Raw genomic sequence first — 24,155 nt, 5'->3', positions numbered from 1 at the left:
TAAAGCATCTGCTGAACTAAAAGTCCATTTTTTAAAGGTTCAAAAACTGATTCCATGAAGAAATTAAATTAAGAACAGTATACCTTTAAAGGAAATGGAAAAAATTAAAGATATGTGACCTTTTAGCTGTTTCTTTGAAGCACATTGATACTGTAATTAGAAATATTAAGCCCGATCCCATCTGATCTCGGAAGCTAAGCAGGGTCGGGCCTGGTTAGTACTTGGATGGGAGACCATCTAGGAAGACCAGGTGCTGTAGGCGTAAAAAATAAAAAAAAATAAGGGATTATAAACTGACAAGGTCCTTGCAATCTGTGAGGTCAACCAAGAGTTGCCTTGCCTAAAAAAAAAAAGAAAAAAGAAATATTTAATATGGTATTGATTCATGATTCACAATATTTACTTAGCAATTAGCAATAGGTACCAGATTATATGTATACGTATACGTATATGTTTATCTCCAGCATGAGATATGTGCATGTGCACGTTTGTGGAAATTTTGGTAATGACAGTGGAGTTGACCGCTGACTAATTCTTGAGAGCATACGGATACTTACTGTGTTTAAAATACATGTCTGTGGACTGCCTTTGTATTTTGGCTTGATTTTTGCCCTTTACCTGGTTACCGTGGTGTGCTTTATTTTCTATGAGCATATCATATGTCTGTTATTTTGTTTCTTTGCTACCTGCTATGGTATGCATTGCTTGATTTTAAAAAGACAGTGCATTCTTTGAAATCCATGATGTTTTTGCTTTTCATTTTTCTACCCCAACACAAACACAGAATAGATATTCCATTTTAGGCTGAGGATGCTATAGATGACCTACACTTTGTTTTCTTACCTCCAAGAGGTGAAATGTTGTGATTTGCAAAGCCGTGAAAGGTGTGTCGACTTTTACATGCTTACTGTCTCTTTAAAAAAGAACTTCTGTCCTTTCACCTGTCTGTTTGCACGTGTTTCTCTTTCTCCTCTTTGCCTTTTCTTGTCCATGCACCTGGTGCTGTGCAGGAGATTCAGGAAGAACACAATGGCTACCCTTCTGAAGCTGAAGCTGAGCAGGTGGCAAGTTCTACGTGTTCATCTGTTTGTAGCTACAGATCGTGTATTTAGAAGCCATTTCATCCTAGATTTCTAGACGATAAGCAAATGCTTTTACCACTATAGTAGTGCCCTCCTGTCCAAGTTTGGTAGATTCCATTATGACATTATTTGCAAAAATTGGTTTATCCAACATTTTGTCAACCAGCAATTTGTTCACCTGTACTTCTCGGTTTTCCCACAGAGGGGTTATTGATGAGTTAATGAGCCTCAGTCACGACAGGATTCTCAAATGCCTTTACAAAGACTTAGAGGGGACAGATGCGTACGCAAAGGGTGCTCCTTGAGGGTGTGGACTTCGCTTCATTCAGATGAGCATGGTCTCTGCCCAGCACAGTGCCTCGTACTTGTCAGGTATTTGTGGAATGAGTCCGTGTAGTTCGTATTTATTAATCAGAAGAAAAAACCTCATTCGAGTACCCTTGAGTGCTTATTCTTTGCTCAGTACCTCTAGACCCTCTGGAGTCTTTTAAAGCAACAGAACTTTCCCCAAAGCTCATGTAGAAACTCAGTGTGTTACAGGGGTAGAAGTGCCACTCCAGAAAAATGTGGCAAGCCCCTGTGCTCAGCTGTGCCTCTGCCCAGCCCGCCCTCCTTTGGTGACTCTGGAAGCACCTCGAAGAGCCCAGTTTGAGAGCCACTGCTTTCAGCATGCAGCCATTATAGAAACTGCCCACCCGGCAGCTTAGATTCAGATGAGAAAGTAGCGGAGAGGCCAGGGACATCCCTTAGGCTCAGGTCCTCGGGGACAAATTCAGGGAGCTGTTGGGCCTTCAGTCGGACCTTCAGGGTCTCAGGAATAGGGTCTGGATGAGATCACCAGAGGGAATTCCTCAACTGGGCAGTGCTTGGAGCAAAGGCACTAAGAGGAATAGGTGTGTTCATCAGATCAAATTTCATTCACAAGAATATCCCATTCATTGATTATGCTGTACATGGGTTGGATAAATCAAGGGTCAAATCATGTCCTGTGCAACTTAGTAGTTGCAGTCAAAGCTTAATGTAGCACAAGTGTGAGTCCCATTTCCTAACACCAGCTTTATAAAAGGAATCTACTGTACTCACAAAGCAATGAGCCTTTAAAACTATTCTCCTCTTAAAATTCTATGCTAAAGTTAAATGTGTTTCCTTTAAAAAAATAAACCTTTTATGGGGAAATCTGAAGCAGTGGGATCATTTATTTGTTTTCTTCTGGTAATTGCTTTTTCATCTCTTAAAAATCACATCCCAGATTGAGTTATTATTAGTGAGAGGTTTGTCTCACTATGTCTCACCAGTACAGTCATGCATCATATAAATGCACAGGTATGAGACGTGGTTCCATAGTGTAGCGGTTAGCACGTCTGTTTTACACACACAAAGTCCTAGGTTCACGCCCCGGTGGAGCCACGGTCCATGGTCTATGGCCATGGCAGCCTGAACAAGCCCGATGTCTGATCTTGGAAGCACAGCAGGGTCAGGCCTGGTTAGTACTTGGATGGGAGACCACCCAGGGAGACCAGGTGCTGTAAGCATAAATAATAATAAATAGTAAAAAATAAATAATAGTAAAAATAGTAAAATAGTAAAAAATAGTAAAAAATAAATCACAGGTATTTCAGGGCCAAATTCAACATGGCTTTCGGAAGAGAAGAGAAATGTTTGCTCTTCAACCTCTATCCTGAGAGCCTTGTACATTCTCAAAATGGTCCCAATCACCACTATCTCCCATCTGCAACATTCTGCTAGCTTGTCCTGGGTTAAGGACTTTAAGCTATTTGATGTTTCGCTATAGGGCTTAAAATGAGCCTTCCTTCTCCCTACTCCTCACAGATACAGTTGATTAGAACAGCTTGCTTTAGTAAACATATTTCAAATTAACCAGCCACATTTATTTTTAAATATGAGTTAAGGAATTTAAGTCTATAAAATATATGATAATATTTAGCCATTAAAATGAGCTTTAACAGTGTAATATTTGAAGTGATGTAATACTTGGATTTTGATTAAAATAGTTTTCTCACTTTGTAACTATATTATAAAATTAGTCTCTAGTTCAGCCAATATATTAAAGGAAGCCAACTTTCAAATTAAGGCTTCTATTAAGATTTGTGATTTTTTTTTTTTAGTGTTTCTAAAACTAAACATTTGAAAGTATAAATATTGGTTTATGTTTTATTGTGTAAAAGATGTATTTCTAAGTCAGGTATGAGTATAACAATGAATATACAAATACCTTTTCAAGTCCCATTTAATAGTTCTCTACATCCCTAAAATTTTGGGCCGAAAAGTGTCTTAAAAACCGATCTGGACTAAAAATTCAAACGGAATGAAATTATTTGGAGGTAGTAATGAACCCTAATCTGTGTTATTTTAACCGTCTGTCTTGATGAGGAAGACAGACCCCATCATATTGTGCCCTACCCGTCTGTACAACAGACAAGCCCTGACCAACATTTAGCATTGAATTTGCTCTTTATATTTTGACTTTTTTTCTTTATTTAAAAAAAATTATGAAACTACCTTGTGTAGTGTTTTTAAATTGACCTTTAAGTCCCTTTAATAAAACGTAATGAAATATTCTTATAACTATGAAAAATAGTTATTTTGAATTTTCAGCAATTTCCGTTAGAATTATAAAAGCTATCAGTTTTTATTGTTTTGTGTCACGAAATCATGCTGAAAACTTAGTATTGTCCAATTTGTTTTCCGCTGAACACTCCTGATGTTAACAAGTCTTTTTTTGGAGAAAGCAGCCCCTGATCAAGTAGGTATGGGAAATGTAGCATACTCTAGCGCCCTCTTGCTGGTGTGGAGTGCATATTAACACACTAAAGACGTCTCACTAAAAAAAAAAAAAAAACACCAAACACAGAATTTAACTTGTTTTCTTTATTCCTGCATTTCCCAAACTTTTCAAAAAACAAACAAACAAACAAAAAAAAAACAAGACCTATTCACATCTCTTTGGGATTTAATACTGTATGAAACATAGGTTTGGAATTGTTGGGGGTTTAAACACCTTATTCTTATTCATGACACATTGTGTCAGACATGCCAAAGAGAAAGTGACCAGTTTCTTTGGCAGCATTTCAGGGGGTGGCAGTACCTTGGAATGGGCCCTGAGTTCATGCTCTGGTCACCAGCTTTGAAGTTCGAGAGCACTATTTTCTCAGCTCCCCTGAGTTCTCTGGCACTATGTAACCAAGCTCACAAGAGACCGGCTACTGGAGCGCAGTGCCAATCTGGACGTGAGAACTATGGGCGTGTACCTACATTTATACCCAGGCACTTTATCATAGCCAGCCATCCAAGACATCCTTTTCCTAGTATCATTGTAGCCAGAAAACCCAATACCTTATTAGCAATTTGCTTGATGAGCGTGGAATCAGCACAGAGTGAATTGGCTTGGGAGAAGCCTGAGGAACATAGCACTCCACAGTCGTGATTGAAATACTTTTGTCTGCCAGATGAGGGCGTGCTCTCTTGTGGCCTGGGCGGGATACACACTGATAAGTTCCTACACTTTGTGCACACACATGGTGTAGCTGGGCTGCAGTACAAAAGCCTAGGGCTTTCCTTGGTAATATCACTGCCCTGAGACCCCTCCCTGGCTACCTTAATAAGACTTCGAGGTTTTCCACGCTATCTCAGAGGCTGGGCCATTTCTACAGCTAGCTAAGCACCTACATCTAATGTTGATTTTATTTGTATTAGTTTCATGTTCAGAAGGTAACCTTTTTTTTTTTTTTTTTTACTTTATTTCCAAATTCTGGAGGCACCTTATAATAGCTGTCTGTATAGTGATTAAAGTATCTATCTGTCATGTCAAGCCATTTCTGTATTAATGCTTTCTAACTGTAAACTTTAAATATATGTAATAATTTGCTAGAATATGCGGCATGGTGTCCTGTGATGCTGAGCTTTGAAATTGTCTTGTAAGGGGTGGGGGCATACATTTCGCACGCTTCTGTAGCTTTGTAGCGAGAGCACAGAACAGCACAATTCTTCCTTGGTATATAGATAGAAAGTGAGACTTACTCCTGTTTGTCTTTTTGCCAGGCTCTAAGGGATGGAAATAAGCTGGCACAGATGGAAGAAGCACCACTTTTTCCAGGAGAATCGATCAAGGCCATTGGTAAGTTTAATGCATACACTTTGCTTATGGAGATCCATAAAATGACCCTTTCCTTGTGAGCACCGGTGGTGTATGTGCTAAAGATCAGCCAAAGTGATTAAATTAGGGCACGAATGGGCGAGGTCTATTCATTCTTATTAATGTGCTTATAACCTTAAGAGACTGAAGACTATACAGGATCACTTTAAATTCCGATGAGTATTAGTTGGCATTACCAACAGAAGGGAGCCCCAACTTTTTCTGATGAACTGAAGGCTGATCAGACACTCACTGTAATGTCAATTCACTGCTTTCTTGGATTCCTTCACTGTCAGGAAAATGTATCAAGAAAGTACAATTTTGGTGCAAGAAAAGGGCATGTGTTGCCAGCCTGGATTGTCAGGGCGATGGCCCGAGGGCTCCCACATCCCCTCACCGTGGACTAGCAGGCATTTCAGCAGGCAGTCCACTGCGCTGTGGGTGAATGGGTGGGCAGCTGGGTGCGCTGTTTTCACCTCTCAATTGCTGGGGTTGGGGAGGACAGCCAGCTTTGCTAAGTTGCCTTCTTCCCATCCAGAGCAGTCATCTTGTGTCAAGAATGTTTGAGTTAGCAGACTCTTCTACCAGGGACTGCAAACAGCAACCCCCACTGAATAAATACCTCATCTGTGTGGCTCTGGACCCTGCTTATCTTGTCCTTCATTTCGAAACTCTTTCTTTGGCTTCTGGAACTTCATTCACTCCCGGCGATCCTCTGGCCTCTGGGAGTTCTTCCAAGCCTGTCTCCATGCCGCTTTGGGGACTGATCTGTTTAAAATGCAGAGCTAATTATGTCATGCATCTGCTTCTTCTGCTGACATCAGACTACACAGATTTAAAGTGAATATGAAGAGTTTTGACACGTTATATGCTTGAGGAATCCATTATCACAGTCAAGATAATGAACCTATCCATCTCCTCCCAGAAGTTTCTTTAGGACCCTTTATAAAGCCTCCCTCCCATGCCTTCTCCCCATCCCCAAGCCCTACAGACTAGATTATATTTTCTAGAGTTTTCTAGAAATGTAACCATTGAGTATATTCTCTTTCTTATCTAGCTTCTTCCACTCAGCATAATTTTGTTGATATTCACCCATATTGTGGCATGGGCCAACAGTCATTCCTCTTTATTGCTGAATAGTATCCTATTGTATGGATGCATCACAGTTTGCTTGTCCCTTCATCTGTTGATGGACATTTGAGTTGTTTCTACTGTTTGGCTGCTACAAATAAAGCTGCTGTGAACATTCATGAACAAGTCTTCTCTAGCCTCATGTCCCATCACCCTCATGCACTCTTGGATCTGGCCGCACTAACCTCCAACATCTGGCTACTCACTCCCTCCTTCTTTCCTCCTCTCCCTCCCCTGCTTCTCTGCTGAGTTAAGTTGATCCTTTTCTGAGCTCTTATCACGTCGTATCCGCATGGCGACGCTAGCATTTATCAGACTGTAGCGTAATGGTCATTTTCTGTGTAGTGTCACTCACAGGTCACGGGCTGCTTGTGGGCAGGAACTGTGTCTAGTTATACCTAGAAGCCTAACAATAGAAGCCACTCAGTACGTAATGAGTTAGAGAAAAGTTTAACAGAAGTTTTTGGGTGGATGACAACTTTAGTACCTGTAATTGTTCCACGTGGACTCACCTGTAGTGGTGCACGTTCCTGTCATTCCAACGGAATGGCACTTTGGGAAGATGGCAAAGATGTGGTACCTTTGTGAGAGGTGAGGTTCTTTACACTCATAGGAATCAAATATGTTGTCGATATCATATTACATATGCTGATATTGATAGTCACAATAAGAAAATAATCAATATGGAAGGTGATAAGGAATTTGAAGCAAAGAAGTCTTTTTTCACTCCCTTGATGTGGTCCTGGTTTTTGTCATCTGTGAAGCAGCTGCCTCTGGAGGTGCCTTAGCAGACAGTTTTTAGCTTTAGTTTTCATTAGCAGTAATTTTTTAAGTGGTAGCCCAGAGTCTTTAGAGTTTAATTAATATGTTTTTGATATGATTAATTTATCACCCAAGGAGAAAGTTAACCAACCTGGAAAAAAGCGACAAATGCAGCTTATTAGGAGGCCCTTTCCTTAAAACCTCATTAAGTAGCAAATTAGAATTCTGTATAAAAAAAATAGAATTTTATTAGAAGACTATCCATCCATCTTTATTTTAAGTAATAACAAATTTAAAATTCTTAGGAAACTAGAATCACAGATATATATATTTGGAAACTAATGTTAAGGTTTCTTGAAGCACAAGCTGCTACTTTAAGTTTTTTCTTTCAGTGAAAGATGTCATGTATATCTGCCCATTTATGGGAGCCGTGAGTGGAACACTGACAGTGACGGATTTTAAGATGTACTTCAAAAATGTGGAGCGGGTGAGTTTTGTAAAGTGTGTTTTATTTGTAAAAACGCTTCAGAAGCAAATAAACAATAAAGAAGTTAGAAGTACCCCGAAATCTCAACACCCTGAGGGAACCAGAGGGTGAGTTATAAGACACGCACATTTGCAAACCGATTTTGTATCTTGAAAAACAAAACAAAACGAAAGGCTGTTAAAGTAGCACTTAAACCTGGAGGGGAAGTTTAATTGTAGTCTGAACATGTTCAGCAAGCATGTTAGGAATCAGACTGCGGTTTCTTAGCGGGGGCAAACAGGAAATGCGAAGTAAAACAAATGTGTTTTCAGCCAGCAAAGACTTAAAATATGAAAACTCTGTTGACTGACACTAATTTGTAAACTCAGGACCCGCATTTCATCCTTGATGTTCCCCTGGGAGTGATCAGCAGAGTTGAGAAGATTGGAGCGCAGAGCCATGGGGACAATTCTTGTGGTATAGAGATCGTGTGCAAGGTATGGTGCCAACATCGGTAAAACTGAACGGGGCAGTCAGCCAGGAACTTTCTCTGATACCCTTTTCCTGGACTTTTTTTCCAGTCAATTGTACTGTTAGGAACTGAGAGGTTTTCAGGACAGAGACCTCTTCAGATGTTGTGTCAACCAGCTCATACCATTATGTGAGCCCTTGAAGCGAACCTCTTCCTTCCTAATGAAGCATTCTAGTTAGCATGGACCTATAACCTACCTGCTGACATTATCTGTTACATTTCAGAGAAATCAAGTGAGAAGCACAGGTCCATACTTTTTCCAATTTGTTGTTTTAAGACTGCTCTTCAGAACAGTGGTTGGTCAAAGACTTCCTAAAGGGACAACGATACCGTGACCCTTGAACAATGTGGGGCTTAGGGCCACCAACCGCCCGCACAGTCGAAAGTCTACATATAACTTTAACTTTCTTGAACTTTTTAGTATATGTGCTGCCGAAGTGAGCACGACTTTCTTTAACTTTTTAAACTTTTATTCATCTTTTTAGTTTTTCGATTACAGTTGATATTCAGATTTATTATATATTAGTTTCAAGTGAACAGCATAGCGGTTAGACATTTATATAATTTACGAAGCGATCTCCCCAATTAGCCTAGTACCCACCTGGCACTACACATGGTTATTACAGTATCATTGATGATGTTCCCTGTGCTGTACTTCACATCCCCATGACCATTCTGTAGCCGCCAATCGTACTTCTTAATTCCTTCGCCCCATGTATAACTTTTGACTCCCCCAAAAACTTAACTACTAATAGCCTACTGATGACCAGAAGCCTTACCAGCAACAGTTGGTTAACACATATTTTGTATGCTGTGTGTATCACATACTATATTCTTACACTAAAGTAAGCTTAGAAAAAAAAAATTAAGACAATCATAAAGAAGAGAAAATACATTTATAGAACTTATTGAAAAAAAATTGTGTATAGGCGGAACCGCACAGTTCAAACTCATGTTATACAAGGGTCAACTGTATTCATAAATACCGTGATTAAAAACACAATTAAGTCTCTTGGCTATGTTGGAATTTTCACCTGACCTGTGTTTATTTTTGGTTTTGTTCCTGTCCTCCAACGGGTTAAGTAGCAATGTGTGTGGTAACTTTAGTGGTGACTAGTCACTTAAGAAACACCTTAACTGATGTTTTTATTGAAAATACAGTTTATCAACAACCCTCTCTGAAGTACTGGGAAAGGGGTCCTGCCTGCGGAATCATCGCGGTCCCTTCCAAACTTGGGGATTGGATTCCTGCCCATCCGTTTGCTTTAATTAGATCTCCGAGGACAGCTCCCTCTGGTTGGCCCTAGACTGCAGTTGAATTACTTTTTCAAAAAAAAAAAAAAAAGCCTTTCCTGTTCCAGGTCACAAGTCTGCCGGTTCACTGGGCTCGCTGTGGGCACTACGTGGCTGTGCTGGCCCGTGATAAAGTGCAGTTGTCCCTCTCAGGCCACGGTTCCACATGCACAGGTTCCACATGCACAGCCGTATGAAGCAGCTGCAGAACTTCAAGCAGAGGGGTGAATTGATCAGCTCTGCAATTTTTGAAACATGTCATCTCCCTACTAAGAGCTCTTCAGTAGCTTCCCATCACCCTTAGGCTTGAGAGGAAACTCACCATGGGTCTGAGCCTGACTTCTTTCTCTGCAGCTTCATCCCCAGCCACTGTCCCCTCATTCCCGCCATCCCATTCCTTTAGTTGCTCACAGTCGCATCTCTCTGTCTCTCTGTCTCTGTCTCTCTGTCTCTGTCTCTCTCCTCTCTATCTCTCTCTCTCTCTCCCCTCCTCCCTTCCCTCTCTCCCCCACCACCCCCTCTCTCATCTTCACACATGCTCTTTCCTTTTCTTGCAACACTTTTCCCTCCGAGCAGTCCTAAGTAGCAAGTGACCTCAGTACCTCAATCAGCCACCAAGGTGTACGTGTGTAGCCAGTGTAGCTTGGAGGGTGGGCACACCAGGAAGTTACATCATTTAAGCAGGTAACCTGTGGCCGTTTTACTAAGATATTTTTTATGACAGGGCGAGCAGTTGCTAATAGCTCCTTTCAAACGTTTTCCAGCGTAGAATTACTGGGGCTGTGCTCTTAGCCCTCTCAGCTCATGTCCTAGAGCCTTGCAACGTGTGGGGTTTGTTTTTTTTTTAAACGGGTGAGAGACAATTTAGAAGGGACAAAAACTAGGAAAAAGTAAGTCTTGCTCCACCCAACGCCCAGCTACCCTGTCGCACTCCCCACTGTTACCAGTTCCCACTGGTACCCTGTGCACATAAGATGCATGTCTGGCTTTTGAAAATGTAACATATTACATACGCCGAAAATGACACATTACATACACCGTTCTGCCGTTTCTTTTCTCCCCTTAACAACGTATCTTGGAATCCTTGACATCCATACGTAACAAGCCGTTTCTTATTTTTCACACTCTCTAGGATTGCATTAGCTGTGCTGTAGTTCATGTACCGGCCTCTGTTGATGGCCATTTACGTCGATTCCATTTTTTTGCTGTCGTACATATAATATCACAATAACATCCTCACTTTCCAAATTGCTCTTGCTTTGATCCGTCTGTGATCATATTTATTTTCAAATTTCATCTACTGTTAAAGAAGAATGGGCGTTTTGTGTTTAACTAACGGCAGAGGTTTCAGAAGGTCAGGGGGCATTCCTCAAAACGCCCCTGGGAAGAAAGTGCACCCTCAGAGCCACCTCGCTGGGATCGCTCCTGCCCACCTGAACTTGGCCTTTTGGCAGGCAGCTTGCATGCTGGGGCATTTTAAGAAACTGGGATGTGAAGAAAGAGCATTGTAATTTCTGTAAGGAAGTCACTAAGGGCCATAGTCTCTCCACGATGCATAGTCCTCGCTTTGAGTACAGGGGAGAAACCTCTGTCACATTCCTATTATATGGAAGGTGTGAGATCTGTGATCGATTCTTTTGGTAGTTTAGAGCTTACAACTGATTCTGTGGCATGTCTTTAGCAAGTAAGCGCACAGGACGGGAGGGCATATCCTTTACGTACTAACATTACTCTTGGTTCCATCTGATGAGGTTTTTTTTTTTTTCCCTCTAACGTGTCCCCTTCATTCCAGTTTCTTCACTAAATTTTTTAATAAACCTTGTTGGGGGTATTTTTGTTAATTGCCTTCTGTTGGAAAAAGAGTATAAAAGGAAAAATGAATAAAAATATCTTATGGAACTTTTTGTTGCATGGTGTCTGCCTCAGAGGCACTCAACACACGTTGAATAAATGAGTTTCGCTAATTGTTTAACAGGATATGAGGAACTTGCGACTTGCTTATAAACAGGAAGAACAGAGTAAACTGGGGATATTTGAAAACCTCAGCAAACATGCATTTCCTCTTTCCAATGGGCAGGTAAGTAGACTAAAATAAACCTCTTTTGCGTACCTTTGTGGGGGGGTCCAAATTTTTCATGTTTAATTATTCCTTTTTCCAGAGGTTCCCTTCATCTATTTTCTCTCTGTTGGTGACTAATAGTAGAATATTTAAAATTTGTCAGTTCTGTGTAATGATTAAGAAAACTGCCAATCCGTTGCTTCAAAATTTACAAATTAAAATAGGAATCTTAATACATTGGGCTTATAACTGAATGAAAAGCTTTAATATTGGATATATGTGATAGCAAAGAAATACTGACATATTTTGTGCTCTTTGTATCCAGACACTCTTTGCATTCAACTATAAAGAAAAATTTCCAATTAATGGATGGAAAGTTTATGATCCAGTAGCTGAATATAAGAGACAGGTAAAGTATATTGCTTATCAAACTGAAAATAATAGGTTGAGCATCTTTTTCTTTTCTAAAAGGTTAGAAATATTGTGGAGAAGAAACCTTTTGAAACAAGTCGTCCGTAGGTATAACTTACCTAGCTGGTAGGTCCTTCATCTCTGGGATGCCCCGTGGTCCCTGTGCCAAACCTTTGACTATGTCACTGTGTGTTCATCCTTTTTTCCAGAGACAAGTGGAGTACAGGGACTGGGGTTTAAAAAGCAAAACAACCAGATGGTTTTTATGAGATATTCTGGTAATGAGTTGATGAGTAAGGATCAAAACCAGTGGCGCACCTCGGGTATGGTCCATGGCTCCACCTGGGGCACGAACCCAGGACCTTCTGCGTGTAAAGCAGACGTGCTAACCACTACTCTATGGAGCCACCCCTAAATTATATTTTAAATACAGGACATGACTACCTCAGTCATGGCATTCCTCTACCAGAAGTTCTTTAGTACATTGTCAGTTTGAAGATATTCCAATAAGATTATTTTCATGACAATTAATCTTTGTCTCCACCTTATATTTGCTCTGGTGATTCATATTACTTGTTTTAGACATCTGTAAAAAGTTTCTGTGTCTCTAAAGGACTTCCATGAGTATTTTCGAAAACAACAGTATACTCATTCTTTTTAGAAAACATGACAGGAAATGTATAGGATTGGGATTCTAGTCTCTAATTTTCATTTCGTAGTATGCTTAGAAATTCTTATGCTTCACTGGATGTTTCAAATGGATAAGGAAGGAGTTATATTCGATAAATATGTATTTAAACTTTTAACTAGTACCGCACAAATATAAATGGATTTTGGTAGAAAATAAAAAATGGATGCGATGCGCGCTTAGTAATTTCTGAAAGTGTAAAAGCACACCTACCCCCCCTTCTTCTCTAACACCCTGCAGGGCTTGCCAAACGAGAGCTGGAAAATATCCAAAGTCAACAGTAATTATGAGCTCTGTGACACCTACCCTGCCATCATTGTTGTGCCAACTAGTGTAAAAGATGATGACCTTTCAAAAGTGGCAGCCTTTCGAGCAAAAGGCAGAGTCCCTGTAAGTAATAAACGTTGTCATTTAGATATAAACATCTGAGGTATTAGGTCTAATATGGAAAGAAGACAGAAAAAAAAATGTAGCGAACAAAATGGAAAGTCGAAAAATAAGCCTAAAAAACTGAGCAAGCATATCTTTGATTCTCAAGAACTGCCTGATTATATAAATTCTCTCTCTGCTGACTCTACCTTGCATGACTTCACATTACTAAGTGCATGGTAACTTCAGCTATGTGGCTCAAAATGTAGGAGGGAATAAGAATTAGCATGTTACTGCATTAACAGTTGACGTCACTGGTTTCACTGACTCATGCTAGAGAGAAGACACTCTTCCTCAGATGCTGAATGTAAAGCTGCAGCTTCACGGGAGGGACGCCATTACCAAGAGAAACATAGCAGCCAGCAGAGGTTTTTTTTTCATTTTTTTCAGTTCAGCCTTAAAACCAAGTCATATACTTTTACACTGTATGTTCACTGCCCATAGATTTTTTCTGTCACCACATATTTGTCCCCTTTATCCGACCTACCTCCCCCTCCCCCACCCTCTGGTAACCACCAGCATATACTCCATGTCCATGAGTCTCTGTTTATCCTGTTCATTTGTTGCTTTTAGGTTTATATCCCACATATCAATGATATCATGTGATTTTCAACTCTTTCTGTCTGGCTTATTTCGCTTAGCACGATTATCTCGAGGTCCATCCCTCTTGTCACAAATGGCAGTATTTCATCTCTTCTTATGGCTGAGTAATATTCCATTGTATATATGTACCACAGCTGCTTTAGCCAGTCATCTATCATAGGACATTTCGGTTGCTTCCATGTCCTGGTCACCGTGAATAACGCTGCTATGAACATTGGTGTGCAAATATCTTTTCGGATATATGTTTTCAAGTCTTTGGGGTAAATAGAGAGCATATTTTTAAAACAGGTTTCTTGAGGTTTAATTGATATGCAAAACACTGCACTGTTCAATGTATACAATGTGGTGAGTTGGGACATATGTATACCCCCGTGATGCTGTCACCAGGACCCAGGAGGGAGTGAATGTTTTTTGAGCCCAGAGTTTGCCATCTGGTACAACCCTGGGTCTCTTGGCCACTGGAGGAAAAACCGGAGGTTTTGGGAAAAGCTTTAGATTTTATAACAAACTATATGTTCACTTTGTCCTCACCTGGCCACATATATCATTGTTAAGATACAAAGATATTTTTAAATTAGGAGACAAAAATCAAACAGGAATGCGGCTCGATGTTAGTAATCTTTTGACTTCGTTTCTGTTTTTCTTAGAATCATAGAAGTTCAGAGGTACAAGGGGACTTTAGGAGCTTATCTAGTCAGACTTCTTTGAACTTGACCCAAACATTGAGTCCCCTAGTGACTATCATGCTGTGATTGGCCTGACCCCTCATCTTTGAGGAAAATATGCAGAGGAAACTGTGCTAGAGAAGAAAACTTGTTTTTGCTACCTGGTAATTAGAATACATATTTTTTTAGGAACTGCACTCACCATATCTGTTCTTTACAAACACTAGGTGCTGTCATGGATTCATCCAGAAACTCAGGCGACGATTACTCGTTGCAGCCAGCCACTTGTGGGTCCCAATGATAAACACTGCAAAGAAGATGAAAAATACTTGCAGACGATAATGGATGCTAACGCGCAGTCTCACAAACTTACCGTCTTCGATGCCCGGCAAAACAGTGTCGCCGATACCAACAAGGTACATTCTCGATGTCATTGCTGAACCGGTGGGTCTTGCCTTCTGTACTGACTGTAAATCATTACGCAGTTCCAATAGCCTGTTGCACTTGAGGAGCCTGCGTGGGGCACGTAAAGCTCTGGAGCTCAGAAACAGACAAATTGAGGTTGAGACTGGGGCCCAGCGGCCTCTTGGGTGGTGGTTACAGCCTGTATGGATGGGTGAGGTCTCCGAAGGCCTCTAAGTCTCGTGAGCAGGGGCCAAGCACCAAACCCTCAGAAATGTTGTCTGTGGAGGGCAAGAGAGGGACTCTGTGAAGGAAGGAGGGGTCCACATGCTGGGAGGAGACCCGGAAGAGGGCGGGAGGGGTCCTAGATGCGAGGAGGATTGGGGCGGGAGGGGGAGGGAGGGGGAGTCCAGCGGCAGGCAAGACTGGGAGGAGGCAGGCGTCTTAGCTCCAGCTGCTGTAGCAAAATGCCACAGACTGGTGGCTTATAGACAACAGACATTTATTTCTCACACTTTTAGAGGCTGGAAGTCCAAAATCGGGGGGCCAACAGACCCAGCCTCTGGTGAAGGCCTACTTCCTGGTTTGTAGACAGCTACCTTCTTGCTGTGTCCTCACAAGGCTGAGAGCAGAAAAAGGCTAGGTGTCTGGTGTCTCTTCTTCTAAGGGCACTAAGCCCATCCTGAGGGCTCCACCCTCACCACCTAACGCCCTCCCAAAGGCCCCACCTCCTACCAGCATCACCTTGGGAGTCAGGATCTCAACATGTGAATTTCGAGGGGACAGGATCATGCAGTCCACACGGAGCAGTGTGGATTTCAGAGTCTGGGGGCATGAGAAGCCTGCCCTGCCACTTTGTACCTTTGGCCTCTGGGAGCTGTCCGCCCTCTCGGAAGCTTCGATTTTTCTCACCTGGGAGCCCTCCTGGCTGCCTTGTCAAGCTGTGGGTGGAGAGCGTGGCAGGCCTTCAACAAGCCCTGAACAGCTGGTTTGAAATTGAGGCAACCTGAGTCCATCCTTCAGATAGCTGCTCGTATTCAGTATTCGGGTTTCTTTTTCCTAAGAGGGTTGGGGATGGCCCTGTCACCACTGCTATCAGTTTATTCTTGCAGACTTGGGGAGTGGTGGGTAACAGTGTCCCAACGTCACTAGCTTGTCTCTGGAACCCTGCTTTGCACCCATAGAGAAACGTCTGGCCAGCGAATTGGTGACTTCTGGAACTCTCTGAAACCTTCCCCCTGTTCCTGCCAGGGCATAGGTGGGGCCATGGCTTCTCACCGCCCTTCCCCTTCTATCCCAAGACCTCCAGGTGCCTGTTCTCTGTGTCCGGGCTTGGAGTAGCCACTCACACCCTTTTTCCTCCATAACCCCATTTTCTGATTGTCATTTGTCTTACTTGGATCTTTACTAATCAAGTCTCCAGGCAACAAAATGCCTTTAAGTACGTTCTCTTGGTTATCTCCTGGTCAAAACCAACTCTTAGCTCGGGCTTCCTCCTTGCTGAAGTGCCTCTTCTGCCTACAAGCGCCCTCAGGCAGGGCCTGGGGCCCATTCCTCTGCCAGCTCTCAGACAAGGTGGCTGCTCCTGGGGTGATAATATAGCAGTGCTTGAGTGTCTTTAGGGGTGGTGGGAAGGTATCAAGCTTTGCATACGTTAGCTTTAATTAAGATAATTTCTTTTCTTAATTTAATTAGCAGTTAATCTGCATAGTGAGCTTTGGAGTTTTTATGGGTGAGAAAGCTGAGGTGGCATTTGGGTGGCAGAGCTGGGATCACAAACCCACTCTCCCTGCCACCCAGGCCTGTGCCTTCAACCACTGCACTGTGCTGTTCCAACCTTAGTCAGCAGTGTCGTCAGCAGGTGATTAAGTTTATTTTTTTATGAAAGCTGTAATTACTCCATGGAGGCAGGACCGTGCTCTACAGTGCTTTATCCATAATGGGTGTTCAAAAAGCGTTTTCTTGAAGTTTAAAATGTCTCATGTAATTCTGTGGAAGCAGTTGGAGTACAGGGTGGCATCCAAATATGCGAAATTCTGTTATTTTCCTGTCAGTCACGCTTGTCCCTTGCAGACTTTATCAGATTCTCAGCAGCCGCTCCTCCATCTAAGTGACAGGGCTTTCAGCCACACACGGCCTCTGGTCTCCCCCAGAACTGCTTCCCTTCTGGATTCTCAGAAGCAAACTGCCTTCTCAGACCTCAGCTTCTCGTGCAGGAGCTCACAGGCCATTGCTCAGCTTCGCCCATATCCGCGTGCTCCTGCCCAGCCTGGCCTCCTTAGGCTGTTCCTCCCCTGTCCTCCGGCCAGCATCTTGGCTCGTTAGCCCTTCAGCACCCCTGCCTGGCCCAGTTCACTCCTCCCGCCTCTCTCGTGCCCACAGCTGGGACTGCTGAGCGTCCCAGGATGACGAAAGGCTCGCAATGTGCAGGTTGGAGCCACTCCGCACGCAGCTGGGCCCTCAGTGCTGCTGGGAAGTTCCTCCCCTGCCTTTCCGGGGGCCCTTTCAGCCCCTCAATGACTCTTCTAACATATGACCCTGTCCCGCCCCCTTCATCCTCAACAGCTGACCTTGCTTCGTTCTCCACAGAGAACAAACCAACCCTCAGAGAGGAGCTCCCTCTGCCGCCACGCCTGGGAACCTAGCTTGTATTGCTGTCCATGGAAGCCTCCCCGCTTCAACCTCCAGCCTCACCTGCCGGCTCAGTCATCCCCTTTCCCTCTCTGGGATCCCCAGCTGAGCCCCTCCACTGACTCCTTTCCATGAAGTCTTTCTCATCTATACAGTTAAGCCCTCGCCGGAACTCTCGTCACTGTCCCCTTGCAGCTGGCACCTTCTCCTGGCCTTTACAGATAGACTTCTCGGAGGATCCATCTCCTTGATACCCCTCAGCGCTCACTGCCACTCATTCCCCACTCACCCTTTAAGCCATCTTTGCACGAACTGTTCTTGGTAAAGTCGCCAAGTACTTGTCACAAAATCCAGCGTGTATTTTTCAGCACGTTTTTCTTGATCTCACGAACTTTTGATATAGTCGAGACTTTCTCCTTTTCAAAACCTTTTCCCTTCTTTTTTCCTCTAATCTCGGGCTGCTTTTCTCAGTCTTTTGCTTTATATTCCTTAAATGTCGGCCTTCTTCGGGTTCCTGGCCTTCACGTCTCACACTACATGCTGTCCTTGGGCACCAGGTGCCAGACCTCTGTCCTCCACTGCTATCCACGTGCCCGTGGCTTCACATTGGTATGCACAGCTCAAACCTCTCCTGCGCTCCAGGTCTGTGCATCCCGCTGCCTGCAGACCTCTCCACTTGAATTTTTCAGGCATTTTGCACCCACTATACTCAAAGCCTAACACTCTCTTCCTTCTTCAATCATCTGTACCCCAGTATCCCACCATCTCTCAGGTCACCCAGTCCAGAATCATGGGTGTCCCTCTCACCTCCTGGGCTACCCACTTCATTGCCCCAATGAGCCACAACATCCTGCCTCTAAATATCTCAAATCAGAAGCATGTCTCTGCCCTGCCGCCTCCACCACGATTCTTTCAGCCAGATGACCGCCCGTCTCTGAGCTGGTCCACCTCCTCCAGGTCCCTTCTCCCCATGTAGCCAGTGATGATTGTGCAGCGTGAGTCCGATCCAGGCCCTGCCCACTCTCTGGCCTCCTCTCTCCCTGCTCTCGCCACTGCCCTGATGTTCTCTGCTTGAACTTCTTGCCTGCCTTTCAGGAAGCCACGTCCTCTCCTGCATCTAGGCATCGAAACACGATGGCCCCTCTGCGTCTCATGTTCTTGACCTTCCTTCCAACAGCAAAGCTTCCCTGACTTGGGTTCTCTTCTCAGTGGAGATGTCTCTTCTGTCTCTCCGACAGCCTCCTAGCACATGCTACAGCAAAGGACTTGTCCCCTGGACTAAGCACACCCTTCTCCTCACCTGCTTAGCCCGCCAGATTTTCAGGGCCTTGAGCACCAGGGTGTATACTTGTCCATAATTGTTGCCTCGGTATTTAGCTCGAGGCTGAGCATCAGTACCTACTTGGTAAATGGTTGGAGACTAAATGAAGAGTGCGGTCTTTGGGCTCCCAGACGCGTTTACTGTTTTTATTGAGATAAAATTCACATAACGTAAAACTGGCCATTTTAACCATTCCAGAGTTTACTGTTCAGCGACTTCCAGTATATTCACAGTGCCGCGCAGCAGTTACCACTATGTAATTCCAAAATGCCCTCACAGCGCCAGAGCGAAACCCTGTGCCCATTGGCAGTTGCTGCCCATTCTCCCCTCCCCCATCCCCTCGCACCTACTAATTTGCTTCGTATAGATTTCCTCGTTCTGGACATTGCATATAGGTGGGATCGCACAGCATGTGATCCTTCGTACCTGGCATCTTCAACTTACCATGTTTTCCAGATTCATCCATGTCGTAGCATGGAGCAGCGCTTCATTCCTTTGTATAGCTGAAAAACATTCCATTATATGGTGAGACCACAGTTCGTTTATCCAGTCATCCATGGATGGACATTTGGGTTGTTTCCACCTTTGGCTTATGGTGAATAGTGCTGACCTGATCAGTCATGCACAAGTTTTTGTTCGAATACCTGTTTTCAATTTCACGGGGCTGGAACTGCTGTGTCATATGGTGATTCTATACTTAACTTTTTGAGGAACCACCAGACTTGTTTCCACAGACTGCACAAATTCCACCAGCCATGTATTAGGCTTTCAGTTTCTCTGCGTTCTCATCACAGATGTGTTTTGAATGTTGATCTCTACAAAATAGAAGCTAATGATAGATGAGATTCTGTTATGAAATTACCAATGGGTGAACCGTATCTCCTTTTTTTGGTTACATTTGCATTTTATTTAAATTGCTTAAATCTTATCGTTAGGGATTTGCAAACTATTTTATTATACAGAGATTTTGCGGTAGTACAGCTTTTTAATTCAGATGGATGGCACTGACAGAGCTTTTTAAGCCTAATTAGCCTTGACTTAGATCCATGTCTTAATGGTTTAAAAACTGATGATGGGTGATGAAAGATTGTTATGAGCGAACTGTTTCCATTAAAAAAAAATATGTTGAAATCTTAACCCCCGGTTCCTGTGAAGGTGGCCTTATTTTGAAATAAGGTCTTTGCAAATGTAATCGAGATGCAGTGAGGTCATACTGAATTAGGCTGGGCCCTGATCCAATCTGACTGATGTCCTTAGAAGAGAATACACCCAGAAAAGACTACGTGATCATGGGACCGAGATTGGAGTCATGTATCTATAAACCAGAAATACCTGGGACCACTAGAAGCTGGAAGAGGCAAAGAAGCTTCTCTTCCAAGGAGATTCCGAGACAGCCTGGCCCTGCCAACATTTTGATTTTGGACTCGCAGACTCCAGCAGTGCGAGAGAAGACATTTCTGTTGTTTTAAGCCACTCAGTGTGTGGCTTAAAACAACAGAAATGTCTTCTTTGTTCAGTGGCCAACGGGAAACTCCTACAAGATGTAGGCGGTTTATTATGAACATGGGTTTGTTGCTTTTTTAATGGTCTCTATTGGGTACCAATAGAAAGAACGGAAAAGTGAACTCAGATGAAGTGATGTCTGTTGTCTTTCGCAGGCAAAGGGTGGAGGATATGAAAGTGAAAGTGCTTACCCGAATGCGGAACTAGTGTTCTTGGAGATCCACAACATTCACGTGATGAGAGAATCACTGCGTAAATTAAAAGAGATCGTGTACCCTTCGATCGATGAGGCGCGGTGGCTATCCAACGTGGATGCGACACATTGGCTGGAGTATATAAGGGTAAAGAGGGCCAGTCCCTTCCGTGCTTTCTCTGGATGAGATTTCCCTGGCGGGGCCGTAAATTTGTCTATCCAAGTGGTTTCTTAACGTTGCAAATAAGCACATCTTTACTGCGTACTTTGGGCTTTCTTAGTTTCCATGAGCAGCATCCATGTGGTGGTCTTTGGGGGGAGGGCTTTTGTGATAAAAAGGGATGCTGCTTGCCTCACCCCGAGTCTTTAAGGTACTTTGGGGCCCTTCGAATAAAGGACCCGATTTACTGCTGTAGTTTATCTTAGTAATAAGTTCCCTGCCCTGCCCTGCCCTGCCGCAAGATGCTAATGATTCTCAGTCACTTGCATTCTGGTTTGGTTTCTTGACCTGAACATGCAGCATCCTCCCCAGAATTACTTTTGCTATCATAGAAATTAAATGTAGCTTGGTCTAATGTGCCTTCTTTTCTGAAGATGCTTCTCGCTGGGGCAGTGAGAATTGCTGACAAAATAGAATCTGGGAAAACGTCCGTGGTGGTGCATTGCAGCGATGGTTGGGACCGAACAGCCCAGCTGACGTCTCTGGCTATGCTGATGCTGGACAGCTATTACCGCACCATTAAAGGTTTCGAGGCTCTCATAGAAAAGGAGTGGATAAGTTTTGGACATAGGTTTGCACTGGTGAGTTGAGACATCACACACACACACACACACGTGCGCAGGCTTCCTGCTCTTTATCAGACCTGAGTCACCATAACAGAACACTGTGGACATCAGCCTTGTATGTTCCTAGTAGGGCATTCTTTTTTTTTTTTTTTTTTTTTTTTTTTAGTGTGGTATGCCTTTAAAAAGTTGACATAAGATTCCATAATGTAATGACCATTTTAAAGGGTACACTCCAGTGGCATTTAGTACATTCACACTGTTGTGCAACCACCACGTCTATCTAGTTCCAAAACATTTTCAGCACTCCACGAAGAAAGCCCAGACCCATTAGGCAGTCACTCCCAATCCTCTCTCCCCCAGCTCCTGACAACCACTAATCTGCTTTCTGTCTCAATGAATTTGCCTATTCCAGTTCCCGATGTAAGTGGAATCACACAATATTTATCGTTATGTGACTGGCTTGTTTCACTAAGTGCAGCGTTTTCAAGCTTCATCCATGTTGTAGCACATATCAATTTAATTCCTTTTTCCTGGCTGAATAGTACTCCATTGTATGTATATGCCACATTTTGTTTATTCATCTGTTGGTAGACACTTGGATTGTTGGCTATTGTTACTAATACTGCTATGAACATTGCCGTGCAATGTTGCCATACAAAGTACCACAGACTGGGGGGCTTAACAACAAATTTGTCTCACAGTTCTGGAGGCCGAAAGTCCAAGATGAAGATTGTCGCAGGGTAGGTTTTTCGTGAGGCTGTCTTCCTGGCTTATAGATGGCTGCCTTCTCTCTGGGTCCTCACAAGGTCGCCCCTCTGTATCTGTGTCCAGATTACTTCTTATAAGGCCACCGGTCAGACTGGATCAGGGCCCACCCTAATGGCCTCATTTTTAACTTAATTACCTCTTTAAATCACCCCTTTAAAGGCCCTATCTCCAAATACAGTCACATTCTGACATTGCTGGGGGTTAGGACTTTAACATATGAATTTGGAGGCGAGGGACACAACTCAGCCTATAACAGCCTGCTGTCACTTCGGGGTATATATCTAGCAATGGGATTGCTGGCTCATCTGATAGTGCATTCTTGGGCTGCCGTTTGTGTTCTAGTCCAAATGGCAGCCAATTCCTACTCTGCCCAGACTGTTGAACTGCTGGGAGTTCCGTCTGAACCATGGGTTGAATTGGAATACTCCCGAAGCCCTATTCAGACTCACGTGTGGAAAGCAGGGCAGTTTGAGCACGTCAGCGGCCCTGGCCGTGACGGTGCCGCATGTACCCACTGTGCCTGCGCTGCCAGGACAGGAAGGAGCAGTGCCACAGCCCCCGTTCTGGAGCTGTTGTCAGGTCCTTGGACACATCTCTGCGCTTTGGTCTCCCTCTTCTGAACTGGAGTGCTGTGAGGTGGGAATGAGTTTCTAGGCCTCAGGTGTTTAGGATGGTGCCTGGCCCATGCTGTGTGGGTGAGTTCTAGCTCCTGTCGATACTTTAAACATCACGAACTCCTTCGTTGCTTCTTCCCTCAGCAAAAGCTGCGCTATCACTTTCTCTCCTTCTGGTCTGTCTAGAAACCACTTCAGCCAGGCTTGCTCCTCACAGTTGCCCCTCAACCGCTCTTGCCACAGTCACCAATGACTGCCACTTGGCCAAGTCCTTCTCTTCTTTGGCCTCTTGATGTTGTTGCTTCTTCCCGTCCTCTGGAAAGTTTCTTTACTTGGCTTCTAGGTCTCTACAAACTTTGAGATGTCCTCCTACGCTCCAGTCCTCCCTCTCTCCAACCTCTTAATGTTGGGGTGCCCCAGGGCTCAGTGCTTGGATAGTTTCTATTCTATGTACTTAATCCCTTAGTGATCTCAGCCAGTCCCACGAGTTTACACGTATTTCAAATTCGTCATCTCGCCATTGCCACTGATGTCTCCTTAATTTAGGCCTCACCATCTCCCTTGGGACCATTATGGCAGTCTCTTAATTGGCCTCTGTTGCCTAGACCCTTCCAAACCATCGTCCCCACTGCAGCCAGACAGAGCTTTCTGAGAAGCAGATCTGATGCTGCCACTCTCCTGTGTGAATCCCTCAGAGCCTTCCATGGCACGCGGAGTCGTGGGCAAAGTCCTCAACGTGGCCTTCAAGGCCCTCGCTGATCTGGCCCCAGTCCACCTTTGCAGCCTCACCTTGTATCCCTTCTTTTGCCACATCCTCTGAGCCACAGCTGTGCCTAGCTACTAATGACACCACCGGTGCTCCCACTGCTTCAGATATGATATGTCTCTGGCCAACCAAGAAGTAGGCGCCTTCCTGTCCTTCAAGGTTTATCTCAAATGAGACCTCCTTGACTGACTTGTGTGACTTTCCCTCCTTGTTCCTTCCTCCACACCATCTGAGGATGGCCACTTGCTCCTTTGTGGCCCCATCATACCCCTTGGAACACTTTACTGCCCTTGTTATTTACAGGTCGTTCTCCCACAACTAGACCATAAGTGAATTATTCATCAAGTACAAGTGCTGTATCTCATTTGTTTTGGTGCCTAGCCACAGGCCTGGCATCTATTGGACACCACGAAAATGGCCAAAATCCCGAAAGCCAGGCAAGATGCATTACATACACCATGGGAGTTCAGTAAATGTCTATTGAAAGAATGAATCCTAAATGTGAGCTGTCAGTGTAAAACTGTTCTCCAGGTGCCTTAAGTACCGAAGAGCAGGCTCTACAAATTATTTTGTGAAGGGGAAGTACAGAATTAAGGCAATGCATGTAGCTGCTATGGGAAACAGTATAGTAGTTCTTTAAAAAATTAAAAATAGTTACCATATGATCCAGCAATTATGCTTTTCGGTGTCTACCCAAAAGAAGTGAAAGCAGAGACTCGAACACATATTCGCACAGCCGTGTTCATAGCAGTATTATTCACAGTAGCCCAAACATGGAAGCAACTCAAGTGTCCAACAGATAAATGAATAAACAAATATGGTCTATATATACAGTGCAATATTATTCAGCCTTAAGGAAGGAAATTCCGACACACAGTACAACATGGATGAACCTTG

The 24,155-nt window shown here is 43.6% G+C and overlaps 1 protein-coding gene across 3 annotated transcripts in view; it reads left to right on the top strand.

The window, feature by feature from the left end:
- The window catches only part of MTMR1 (myotubularin related protein 1), a 66,291-nt gene that overhangs the window by 17,995 nt on the left and 24,141 nt on the right, over positions 1-24,155 (top strand). For all 3 annotated transcript variants that reach the window (XM_039867579.1, XM_039867580.1, XM_039867581.1), the window contains 9 exons: positions 5,142-5,217; positions 7,521-7,615; positions 7,984-8,091; positions 11,395-11,496; positions 11,804-11,887; positions 12,818-12,967; positions 14,502-14,690; positions 20,287-20,472; positions 20,919-21,125. In XM_039867579.1, coding sequence (XP_039723513.1) covers positions 5,142-5,217; positions 7,521-7,615; positions 7,984-8,091; positions 11,395-11,496; positions 11,804-11,887; positions 12,818-12,967; positions 14,502-14,690; positions 20,287-20,472; positions 20,919-21,125 — 1,197 coding nt within the window. The remainder of the gene's footprint in view (positions 1-5,141; positions 5,218-7,520; positions 7,616-7,983; positions 8,092-11,394; positions 11,497-11,803; positions 11,888-12,817; positions 12,968-14,501; positions 14,691-20,286; positions 20,473-20,918; positions 21,126-24,155) is intronic.

Source organism: Pteropus medius, unplaced genomic scaffold, assembly GCF_902729225.1.
Source record: "Pteropus medius unplaced genomic scaffold, Ma_sr-lr_union100, whole genome shotgun sequence".
Lineage (NCBI taxonomy): Eukaryota > Metazoa > Chordata > Mammalia > Chiroptera > Pteropodidae > Pteropus > Pteropus medius.
Note: the sequence above shows the minus strand (reverse complement) of the source record. Positions and strands in the feature narration are given on the sequence as shown.